General features: G+C 33.7%; 1 protein-coding gene across 1 annotated transcript in view; it reads left to right on the forward strand.

Annotated features, from left to right (window-relative positions):
• C2CD6 (C2 calcium dependent domain containing 6) overlaps window positions 1-13013 on the forward strand; it is a 105842-nt gene that overhangs the window by 38327 nt on the left and 54502 nt on the right. The window contains exons 10-13 of the mRNA XM_011369251.2: window positions 3238-3343; window positions 5196-5262; window positions 10321-10364; window positions 11411-11701. Of these exons, the coding sequence (XP_011367553.1) occupies window positions 3238-3343; window positions 5196-5262; window positions 10321-10364; window positions 11411-11701 (508 nt within the window). The remainder of the gene's footprint in view (window positions 1-3237; window positions 3344-5195; window positions 5263-10320; window positions 10365-11410; window positions 11702-13013) is intronic.

Genomic DNA, 13013 nt, shown 5'->3' on the forward strand with positions numbered 1-13013 from the left:
ATAAGGCAGCTAGGGCACAATTCTGAAGAAGGCACTTAGTCTTAGGGTATAGCCTTTTAGGATCCCACCTGAAACCTTAGGTGTTTATCATGGCTTCTCATCCTTGGCAGAGTCTGAATTCTGGTTTTTGTTCCTCAGTCCTTGTATATCTATCTTAAAGCTCTGCTTGGCTTCTTAATTCTTGGCTACTAAAAATGCCTTGAAGGAGAAATGATACCAAATTATAGGCTTAAAGTCTCTGGACTTCCTTTCTGTCTAGAATTTTAGATCTGCAAATTCTTGCTGCCTTTATAACTGACTGCTACTTTCAAACAAAAATTTAAAAAAATATTTTGTCCAGCTTTTTAAGTTGTGCATTGGGATGGTTTGTCTGAAATAACCTGTTCCATCAACCTAATCCATCATTGCCAGAAAGAGAGCTCCCAAACATTTAGAAAATAATTTATGTGTACATAAGTTTTACTCAGATTCATAAATGAATTTATAAACATTGAACTGAATAATCCAGGAACCCTTTTATCCTCTAGACTGATGTAGAGGATACTCTACTCGTTCAATAACATTTATAAGCTACCTAGGGTACCAGATATGGTGATTTAAAAAAATATTTATTTGAGCCTTCTCTTTTTCCTGGTAAGTCTAGCTAAAGGTTTATTAATTTTGTTTTTTGTTTTTAGTTTTTCAAAAGACTAGCTCTTAGTTTCATTGATTTTTTTTTTGTCTATATTTAATTTACTTCCCCTCTGGTCTTTATTATTTCCTTCTTTTTACTAACTTTGGGCTCAGTTTATTCTTTTTTCCAGTTTCTTATGGTACAAAATTAGGTTGTTTATATGAGATCTTTTTCTAATTGTAATCATTTATCACTATAAACTTCCTTTTTAGAAGTGCTTTTGCTATGTCCTACAAGTTTTGGTAGGTTTTATTTTCATTTTAATTTCTCTCAAGATGATTTTTGACTTTTCTTTTGAGTTCTTCTTTGACCCACTGGTTATTCAGTAGCATGTCGTTTAACCTCTACATATTCGTGAAATTTCTAGTTTCCTCTGGGAATTGATTTCTGGTTTTATACTATAAATTTTGGTCAGAAAAGATGCTTAGTATGATTTAAATCTTCTTAAATTTATTAAGGTTTGTTTTGTGGCCTAATATATGATCTTTCTTGGAGAATGTTCCACTGCACTTGAGAAGAATGTGTATTCTGCTAGTGTTGGATGGAATGTTCTGCAAATGCTTATTAAGTCCATCTGACCTAATATATACTTTAGGTCCAATGTTTCCTTATTGATTTTCTGTTTGGATAATCTAACCATTGTTCAAAGTATAATACTCTTATATTATATTGCTGTTTATTTCTTCTTTTATATTTGTTAATATTTGCTTTGTGTACTTAGGTGCTCCTACATTGGGTGCATAAGTATTTATAAATGTTATGTCCTCTTGTTGGATTGACTTCTTTATCATTATATAATGACCTTCTTTATCTCTTATTAAAGTCTTTGGCTTAAAGTCTAAATTTTTTCTGATATAAGTATAGTTACCTCTTCTTTCTTTTAATTTCCATTTGCATAGAGTATCTTTTCCATAGCTTTACTTTCTGTCTGTGTATGTCCTTAAAGCTGAAGTGTGTCCATTGTAGGCAGCCTGTAGGTGAGTGTTGGTTTTTCTTAAATCCATTCAGCCACTCTATGTCCTTTGATTGGAGAATTTAGTACATTTACATTTAAAGTAATTATTGGACGTACTATTGCCATTTTGTTAAAAAATTTTTTTCTGGCTGTGTGTCATTCCTTTGTTTCTTCTTCTGCTCCCTTCCTTTGTGGTTTAATGATTTTCTATAGTAATATGCTTAGATTCCTTTCTCTTTATATTCAGTGTATCTACTATGGGTTGTTTTTTTGTTTTGTTTTGTTTTTTTTGTGGTTACCACAGGCTTATCTAAAACATCTTATAACAATCTATTTTAAGCTGATAACGACTTAACTTTGAATGCATACTAAAGCTTTACATTTTTACTCCCCCATCACTGTTTCTCGTAAGGCCAGTCTGGTGGTAATGAACTCTTTCAGCTTTTGTTTGTTTGGAAAACTCTTTATCTTTCCTTCAGTTCTGAAGGATAACTTCTGGGTAGAGTATTCTTGGTTGGCACTTATTTTTCTTTCAGCAGTTGAGTATATCATATCACTTCCTTCTAGCCTACAAAGTTTCTGCTGAAAACTCTGCTTATAATGTTATGGTGGCTCCCTTATAGGTAACAAACTGCTTTTCTCTTGCTGCTTTTAAGATGAAAATTCTCTCCTTGTTTTTCATTTTTGACAGTTTAATTATAATGTTTCTCAGTGTGGGTCTTTTGGATTAATCTTTTTTGGGACTTCCTGGATCTAGGCATCTGTTTCTTTCCACATATCATGGAACTTTTCAGCCACTATTTCTTTGAATAAGTTTTCTGCCCCTTTCTCTTCTAGTTCGCCTGTAATGCATATATTTGTCAGCATGTTGGTGTCTCATAAGTCCCTTAAGCTATTTTCACTTTTTAATTTTTTTTTGCTCCAATTGGATAAAATCCACTTTCATATTTTTGCATTCACTGATCTTTTTTCTGCATCACCTAGTCTGCTCTTGAACCCCTCTGAATTTTTCAGTTTAGTTATTGTATTGTTCAGGTCTATAATTCTGCCTGGTACTTTCTTATATTTTCATCTCTATTGAAAGTCTCACTTCGTTCACGCATTTTCCTCCTGATCTCTGTGAGCATCATTATGACCCGTTATTTTGAACTCTTTATCAGGTAAATCACTTATCTCCCTTTAAGTTCTGTTTCTGGAGTTTTATCTTGTTTAATTTGAAACTTATTCTCCTCTTTCATCAATATTGAGACCAATATATATTGAATAATTTCCAAAACACATATGTAGATCTTAAATAAAAATAAGAATATTGCCTAGGTATTTGCAATTCAGTTTAAGAAATACAGCATACCCAATATCAGAAACGTGTTTGTGTAACCTTATAAAATTACATCCCTCTCCCCAACTCTCCCCAGGTAACTACTTCCTTGCTTTTTGTTGTAATCATTCTTTTTTCTTTTACTGTATCATTAAACAGTATATTGTTGGTTTGCTTCTTTTAGCACTTTTAAAAATGGATCATACTGTATAAATTCTTTTTGAATCTACCATATATATTCTTCCGTCACTTGCTTTTTTAAACTATAATGCTATTTCTTTCTTTCTTTAGGCTAGAAAAAATGAAAAAAGAATATAGAGATCTGAGTACGTGGAGAGAAAAAGCTACATATTTAGAAGGAGTTCTTAACCCAAAATTGGAACATAGTCGACCTAAGGTAATTAACATAATTCATTCTCCCATACATAGTTTTTAATACTTTTTATTTAAAAAAGATTATGGTAATTAAAAATAATGATCAGATAGTGTTCATGTTCTCAATTATAAAATGTTATTCATGGTTCATGCATTTTATTATTTTGATAATGTGGCATTCGATAAATATTGATTAATAATTTATAAGATTTAGTTTTTTAACAGCTTTGTTGAGATATAATTTATATACCATACAATTTACCCATTTAAACTGTTCAATGCCGTGGCCTTTAGTATACTCACAGAGTTGCGTGCCCACTGCTACAATCAGTTTTAGAACATTCTCATTATCCTCAAAAGAAACCCCGTACCCCATAGGCTATACCCTCCAAATCCCATGCCCCCCTAGCCCTAGGCAACAATGAATCTACTTTCTGTTGCTGTAGATTCTAGACATTTCATATAAATGAAATGCAATATATGATCCTTTGTGACTTCCTTCTTTCACTTAGCATAATGTTTTTTTAAATTAGATTCAGGTATAGCATAGGGTTTTCAAGGTTCATTCTTGTTGTAGCATGTTTGAATACTTTATTTCTTTTTATTGCCAAATAATATTCCATTGTATAGATATAACACATTTTATTTATCCATTCGCAGTTGATAGATATTTGGGTTGTTTTCACTTTGTACGTATTATGAATAATGATTTGAACATTCATGTGCAGGTTTTTGTGTGAGCATGTTTTTCATTTTGGTGGGTATATACCTAGGAGTTGAATTGCTGGATCACATAGTAATTCCATTTGACTTTTTCAGGAACTGCCAAACTATTTTCCTCAGCAGCTGCACAATTTTACATTCAACCAGCAATGTATGAGGGTTCCACATCTTCTCCAACACTTCTTATTTTCCTTTTAAAAAAAAATATTGCCATCCTAATGGGTTTGAAGTGGTATCTCATTGTGGTTTTGATTTGCATTTCTGTAATGACCAGCGATATGAGCATCTTTTCATGTGCCTACTGGCTATTTGTATATCTTCTTTCTTTGGATAAATGTTTATTCAAATTCTTTGCTGATTTTTTAATTTGGCTATTTGTATTTTTATTATTGAATTGTAAGAGTTCTCTATAATTTTTAGGTGCTAGACCTTTATCAGATTAATGAATAAGGTTTAACATTTAGAAATGCAATCTAACCTATATATTTTGACCTGACATTTCAGTTAGACAGATAAAACATTGACTAAGATCACAGCCTTGAAATGATAGTTAAAACATATTGACATATTCATGATTTCGATGCCTTTTCGATTATTGGGCAGAGTTGTGCTGCTGTAGGATAAATTGATTAACATTTACTAATACAGAATTGATATTTTATGGAAAATTTGGGGTGTTTTTCATTAAAAAGACTATGAACTTTGGGTTCTTATTGAAAGATCAGTATTTTATAAGAACCAGTGATCACTCTACCTTATAATTCTTCTTGGAATTTTGTAAAGATCAACATGATTTTTCAACTCATAGGGCATAATGTATTTCAATTAAAAATTATGTGTCCCGGGGGGAATCCTCTCATACTCCTTAAAGTTACATTATATCATTTATCTGGTAATCTTTTTCTCTCATACATTTGTCACTCAAATACCCTATCAGTTCTTGACTTTCCTCTCCTTGGAACTTCAACTCCTAGCCAGTGTGTGCCTCTCTTTAAAATAAAGTTTTTTGGTTTGCTTTTCTCACAAACTCATTTCCTTCTTGTCTTCTATAAATTTTTAAAAAGTATTAAAAGTTATGAAGGTGGAGAAAAATGTTTTAGCCTTTAAACATTTCTCTGGTGTATTTTCTTTTTTTCTTTTTTTGCTTCCAGGAAAGTAATACCAATGAGATACTTGAAAGCAAATTTGAAGAGGGTTCTGAAGACATTTTAACATCAGGTTAAGAAACGAATTCACTTTTTATATTTATTATTAAGATAATTAAAAACAGGGTGGTTATATCTCAAATAGAAAATTAATAATTTGCTTTAAGTGGGTTTCATTTTTTGTTAAAGAATAAATATGCATTTCATTATAGTTTGAGTATATATTTTATAATACTCTGAAGAAAAGACTTAGACCTAATTCAGAGTTATTTTTATTTTTAATGTTCCTTTACTTTTTTTAAGGATGATAAAAAAGTTAAATCTTAACTATGATCTATGAATAGATATTTTTATTTAGTATTATTAAGTGTAAAGCTATTGGTCTCTTTTAAGTAGAGGAGTGTGTGTGTGTGTGTGTGTGTGTGTGTGTGTGTGTGTGTGTGTGTGTTGCAGGGAGGTGAGAGAGGAGGGGACAGGAAATTAAATTAGCATTACATTTAAGAATCTACCACAAATTATCAGTAGATATTTAATTAATGGAAAAACCGTTCATGCAGTCTTTTGAAAAATCTGTTAAAAGATTCATTTAGAAAGTAAGTTCAAATTGATGCATAATACTATATCTTTAAAATCTTGGATTCTGAAGATTGGAATAATGATTTATTGTGATAAGACTTTAACCTCAGGATACTTTTCTACTTTTCTACTTCTACTTCCCTGGCTAAAACAGGCTTTGTTATATTTATTTCCTAACCTCTGAGGATCAGGCAGCCTAGCAGAGCTAATGCATCTTTAGTCTACTCTTTTACCTGAAACATTCAAGTTTTAGGTGTAGGGGAATCACATTTCCCTCTTCAATATCACTGTTAAAGATAGGAGGTTAACCTCTCTTGCTCACTGGTGATGGCCATCTTTTCCTTTTTTAATTTATTTTTTTTTTCATTTATCCAAAGAGCTTATTTCAAGTCCCATTGGATCATCTAGTGCCTTCTTTCCTTTTGGTTTTTCTAAAGCTTCCTATAGTTATAATTGACATATATTGATCACAGTGTTCCAGGCACTTTACTTGGGTTATATAAACCAATCTTCACAGATGAGGAAACTGAGGATCAAATCAATCAGAGGTCACATAGCCATTAAATGATAGGAGTTGAATTTGAACCTGTTTGGCCCAAGAGCTCGAGCATTTAACCGTATTGCTGCTCACATCTTATGTAACTTGTATGGTAGTGATAAGATAAGCTATCATTATCCTCTTTTACATATGAGAAAATTGAGGATCAGAAAAAGGAGCTGACCAGTCATACAGCTAATAATGACCATATATAAATTTTTTACAGGACTTATACATTTTTTGTATCTCAATTCTTTATTCCCTCTTTCTCCTTTTTTAAGTTTTCCTCTTCTACTTGCTAAATATGTATTCTTTATCTTTCTAAGGAAATTTTACAAGTGCTTCAAACAGCCTCTCTTGAATGGTCCTTTTTTTGCCGGTTACATAAACTTTATTCTAGTCTCTTTTTCTAATCCCAACCCTATCACTGACCGGGATTTTTAAATGTCCTCTTGACTTTTAGCAAAACATACTCTATACCTGTTTTTACGCCTTATATCAATGGATCTGAAATCTTATCACTTTATATTATTTTCATTTTATCTCCACATCTGTGCATTTACCACTCCCCCATCTTCCCAGAGATTCATGAGTCTGTTTATTTTCATTTTCATATTTTTATTTTTTCAATTATAGTTGACATACAATATATTACTTTCAGATGTACAACACAGTGATTAGACATTTATGTAACTTATGAAGTGATCACCCTGACAAATCCAGTACCCATCTGACACCATACGTAGTTATTACAATACTACTGACCATATTCCCCATGCTAAATTTTATGTCCCCATGACTATTTTGTAACTACCACTTTGTACCCCTTAATCCCCTCCCCTTCACTCATTTGCCCACCCCCAATCTGGCAACCATCAAAATGCTCTGTGTATCTGTTGTTAACCTGCTTTCTAGATTCCACATATGACATTTGTCTTTCTTTGACTTACTCCACTGAGCATAATACTCTCTAGGCCCATACAGGTTGTTGGAGATGGCAAGATTTCACTCTTTTGTATGGCTGAGTAATATTCCATTGTGTATACATACCACCTCTTTTTTATCCATTCATTCATTCATTGATTGACACCCAGGATGCCGCCATATCTTTGCTACTGTAAATAATGCTGCAATGAACATATGAATTCACATGTCCTTTCAAAGCAATGTTTTGGGTCTCTTCAGATAAATACCCAGAAGTGGGATAACTGAGTCCTTCTTTGTCTATTGTTATAGCCTTTGTTTAAAGTCTATTCTCTCTGGTTTAAGTATTGCTGCCCCAGCTTTTTTTGTTTGTTTCCATTTTCATGCAACATCTTTTTTCATCCCTTTACTTTCAGTCTGTGTGTCTTTCAATCTGAAGCGAGTCTTTTGTAGGCAGCTTATGTAAGGGTCTTGTTTTCTAATCCATTCAGCCACCCTATCTTTTCATTGGGACATTTAATACATTTATATTTAAAGTATTTGTTGCTAGATATGTAGTTATTGCCATTTTATTATCCACATTTTTTATCTTTTTAAAGAAGTCCCTCTTTTCTTCTTAAAGCAGTCCCTCTGACATTTCCTGTAATACTGTCTTGGTGATGATGAACTCCTTTACCTTTTTCTTGTCTGGAAAGGTCTTTATCTATCCTTCGATTCTAAATAATAGCTTTGCTGGGTGGAGTAATCATGGTTGTAGGTCCTTGCTTTTCATCACTTTGAATATTTTGTGCCAGTCCCTTCTGGCCTGCAAAGTTTCTGTTGAGAAATCAGCTGACAGTCTTGTGGAAGCTCCCTTGTCGGTAACTAACTGCTTTTCTCTTGCTGCTATTAAGGTTCTCTGTGTCTTTAATCCTTTTCATTTTACTTATATGTGTCTTGGTGTGGGCCTCTTTGGATTCATCTTGTTTGGGACTCTGCACTTCTTGGGCTTATATGTCTATTTCCTTCACCAGGTTAGGGAAGTTTTCAGTCATTATTTCTTGAAATAGATTTTCAATTTCTTGTGCTCTCTCTTCACTTTCTGGTATCCTTATGATGTGAATGTTGGTATACTTGTTGTCCCAGAGGCCCCTTAAACTATCCTCATTTTTTTGGATTCTTTTTTCTTATCGCTGTTCTGATTAGGTGTTTTCTGCTACCTTATCTTCTAAATTGCTGATTCGATCCTCTGCTTCATCTCATCTACTGTTAATTCCTCCTAAGTTTTCTCTTTATTTCAGTTATTGTATTCTTCATTTCTGACTCATTCTTTTTTGTTTTCTATCTCCACTTTTATATTTTCTATCTCTTTGTTAAAGTTCTCACTGAGTTCTTCGAGCATCCTTATAACAAATGTTTTGAACTCTGCATCTGATAGATTGTTTGTCTTCATTTTGTTGAGTGCTTTTTCTGGAGCTTTGTTCTGTTCTTTCATTTGGGACATGTTTGTCTTCTTATTTTGGCTGCCTACTTGTGTTTGTTTCTACTTGTTAGGTAGGGCTGCTATGTCTCCCAATCTTAGAGTGGCTTTATGTAGTAGGTGTGCTATTGATCCCAGTGGCACAGTGTCTCCTGGTCACTTGAGTCAAGTGATCCAGGAATGTCCCTTGTATGGGTTGTGTGTGCCCTCCTATTGTAGTTGAACCCCGCTTGCTGTTTGCTGGTCAAAGGGAGGGATTGACCCTCAGACTGATTGGTTATGAGGACTGGTCGTGACCAGTGGAGGAGCTGTTGTGGAGGGGCTGACCCTACAGAACAGGATTCACTTTAGCAGGGCTCTGGTGCCTTCCAAGTCTGCCCTTTGGGTGTGTCATCCTCAAATGTGACCCTGGGTGGTGTTCTGGCTCAGACCGAAGCTGGCCACCAGGTATGCAGGCTGGGGCATCCGGGGAGGAGCCCTGCCATATACCAAGTTCAGCTGCAGCCTGTGCCCTGCCCAGCGCCACCTGGCGTGAGCATCTAAGCAATCCACAGCTGGCCACCACCCATGCTTGGCTTGGCAATGTCGCAAGAGGCCAAGCCACTGAGGCCAGCTGCTGCTAGTGCCAGGCTTGGGGCTGCTCAGCAAGAGGTATGGCACATGCCAAGGCCAGATGCTGCTTGTTTAGGTTTTTGAAACTTCGAGAGATTTTTAGAAAGTTCTCAGCATGAGCCGAGATAGGCTATTTGTGTGGAAAATCCACTGGAAGCAGCTTAGATGGGCCCACAAGTTGGGAGGACCAGGATCTCAGGGAATCACCAGGGCTTGGTGACTAGTATTAGCCAGGTTGATTGAGACTCAAATATGGCGGCCACCTGCATCTGCACACTGGCTGGGGTGAGGGCTCAACAAAGGAACAATGCCCTCTGCCAGCTCTTCTGTCTGGGAGATAGCTGCCCCTCCAACCTTCACCCTGCAGCCAGACAACTCATTTCCTCCCCATATGACCCTGGTGCCTTTCAAGCTACTGCCCCAGTGCTGGAGCTCAGAGCAAGCAAGTCCATCAGCAAGTAAGTCCCCACAGGCCCCTTAAGAGGAAAATCTGCAACTACTTCAGCCCTCTATCTTAGTCACAATCTCCGCTGGTTTTCACAGCCAGAAGTTGCGAGGACTTTTCCCAGCACTGGAACCCTAAACTGGGGAGCCCAGTGTGTGCTCAGACCCCTCACTCTTCTAGGGGGACCTCTGCAGCTGAGATAGTTCTCCTAATTCTCAACTACCACATGTGGGCATTGGACCAGCCCATTTCATGTCTCCATCCCTCCTACCAGTCTCAAGGTAGCCTCTTCTGTGTGCCCCCAGTTGTAGGACTTCTAATTACTCCCAGTGATAGTTGTAACTTTGATGTGGTTGTGAGAGGAGTCAAGTACAGCATTTACCTACTCTGTCATCTTGACCAAAACCCTGATCAGTCTGTTTTTCCTAAATAGTGTTTATGTTTGAATAGCCACTTTTATTTAAATTGTTCTTTGTTCTTGATGAGAAAAACTATACTAATATAGTATTAGTGTACATACATATAATGTGTTTATCATTTTATATGTAATAACATATTTCTGTTAATTTCTTAACAGATGTCTCTTTTATAAAGGAGGAAGCCGAAACTATTCCAAGTGAGGTAAGGGAACTTGGAAGAGAACTTCTAATAGTCACTATTTTATAAAAGGATTAAATATTTGTAAGTGGAGAAATATTTGTAGATGAAAAGACAAAAGTACTCAAGAACTTATTCAGGTTATCATGGTTATTTTTTTATGACACAATCTGTACATTTACACAATTTATTTATGTAAAATTATACTCTTCAAAGGAAATTTTCAGTACAAAATGGTAATATTTAAAAATACATGTGAAGATAGGGACAAAAGGTGTTGACAAAAAGAAGAGAGAAATAAGTAAAAAAAAAAAAAGCATAAACTTCCGCACGATGATCTTAGAAATTGATGCCACAGACCTAACCACGTTCTTTACTTTTTCCTCTAAAAATAATAATTTACATTTTATAAATAAAAAGTTCACATGATATTATTTGCTTTTTATCTAATTTTATAAAGGTATCCCATAAGCAGTGTATCCCTATGTAAACCAATGACAAATAACATTTAATGATTTCCATCTTGGGTCAGTGGCTCTCAAATACCAGTTGAAGAGTCACTATGTACTGTTTTCCTTAGTTAAGGAGAGAGAAAAAAGACACTAAAGAGAATTTTTTATACAGCTAAATTTATTTAATTTAACAGGCTGTCCTTTGTTATATGAATCCATTCTTTGTACTATTTTGCTATTAAAATTTCCTTTGTGATATAGCTGTGATTTTATGATATGCTATTTTGCTATTAAATTGTCCTTTATTTTAGGATATATTGGTGATAGTATAACAGTAAAATGTTAGACCTCTCAATTTTCTCTTTGAGATATTGCTGATTTATAAAATCTGAATATATGAGAGCCACTGATTTATAAAGCAATATAATCAATATTCAGGCAAGCAGAATTTCTCAACTCTTTTAATAAGGAATGTAACAATTTACAAATATTGATGGTAACTTGTTATAATAAAGGATAAAGATGTACAAATGATTTTAAGTCCAGTTTTATTCGTTTTAAATATTTCATAGTCAGTAATAATTAATTGGTAGTTTGTTTTATTGATATATTTTCTAGTTACTGCATAATGATGATATGAAAGACCTGAGCCTACCAACTTCGAACCAGTCAAATCAAGATAATTTAATTGATGTTGCTCCTAAAAGTGATGAATCAACAAAACAAACAGATACTCTATTACACATTATTCCTAGCCTGACCATAACAGAAGAGAACAAAATACTACCTTTAGAGGAATACTCATCAGAAGACATGATGGACAGAAAAATGAAAAATGTGCTCTTTCAACCAGGAGTAAAATTAAAAGATAAATATACAGGCATTTTGAAAAACTCATCTTCATCAGAGGTAACGTTGAAAAGTATCCTTATAAATTCAGGTGGAATAAAAGGAGGAACCTAGATTTATCTCCAATAGAAAATAGGTGACAAAGTAACAGTCTAAGCTTAGTCAGAAGGAAGACCCCAGATTCAAAATCAAAATGTAGCTTTCAAAGCCAAGATCCAAAGGAAGACCTTGAATTAAGGTATCTGCCCTCATATTAAAGTATACAACTAGGAAAAACATAATTTATTTAAAAAAAACAAATTAAATATAAATAAATTGAAAATACATTCAAATGTCTCCAAGTGGAAGTGTATCTAAGTATATTAGACATACTCATCAAGTAAGGAGGGAAAAACCGTTAAAGCAAAGTGATTAGAGATACTGGTAATACCAACTAGTCTCATGAGTTGGTATAAAATTCAGCTGAAAGTGTAACAACAGTAACAAAGTTATTTCAGTGGAAATTTATTTCAGTGGAAATTTTTAATAAAATTGTTATATAATAAGAAATAGCATATGTTCTCCCTGTTGTAAGCAATTTTATAGTTTAGAATAAGAATTATCTAAATGTAAATTTAAAGGTACATTAGGGTAAAGTCTTTCTCAAAGTAACAGTTATTTTGTTTAGATCTCTACATCTTATTTGAATTACTATTATAGGTATCTTATAAAGCAGTGTAAAAATGCGTACTGGTCAGTAGATAAACAATATGAGTTCTAAGTAAGGCTCTGCTGCTAAATATGTCAACACGAATAGGCAACTTAATCTCTAAACCTATTTCCTCATCTTTTGAATGGCAGATCATACTAGGTCATTTCTAAATTCCCTTCCAAATTCCAACAGATATGATTTTATTAAATATATTTAGTTGGAATAGGTAATTAGGAATAATTAGGAATAGTTACCCAGATCAATAACCAATCTAACTTAAAAAGAATAACATTCTTGTTTTTAACTAAATGTGGACGTGATAGTCATAGAAAATTTAGAAAATAGAAGTATAAAAGAAAAAATAAAAGTAGTTATAATTCTACTGCCACATTTAACAATTTTATTTCCTTTCAGTCTTTGTTATGCATATAATACCATTTATTTTTTAAAACTTGGATCAAACTGTGTGTATATATATATGTATATATATGCATGTGTGTGTGTGTATATATATATATATATAATTTTGTGCCTTTTTAAAATGACATCATATTATAAGCATGTTACTTGAATTTTCTTAAAAATTTGCAAGATACAGAATACCCTCACATATGGATATTCAATAATTCTTTTTAACAGCTTAAATATTGTTAGACATTAAGTTTGAAATTAATAGCCTTT

Source organism: Pteropus vampyrus, unplaced genomic scaffold (genome assembly GCF_000151845.1).
Source record: "Pteropus vampyrus isolate Shadow unplaced genomic scaffold, Pvam_2.0 Scaffold146, whole genome shotgun sequence".
Taxonomy (NCBI): Eukaryota; Metazoa; Chordata; class Mammalia; order Chiroptera; family Pteropodidae; genus Pteropus; species Pteropus vampyrus.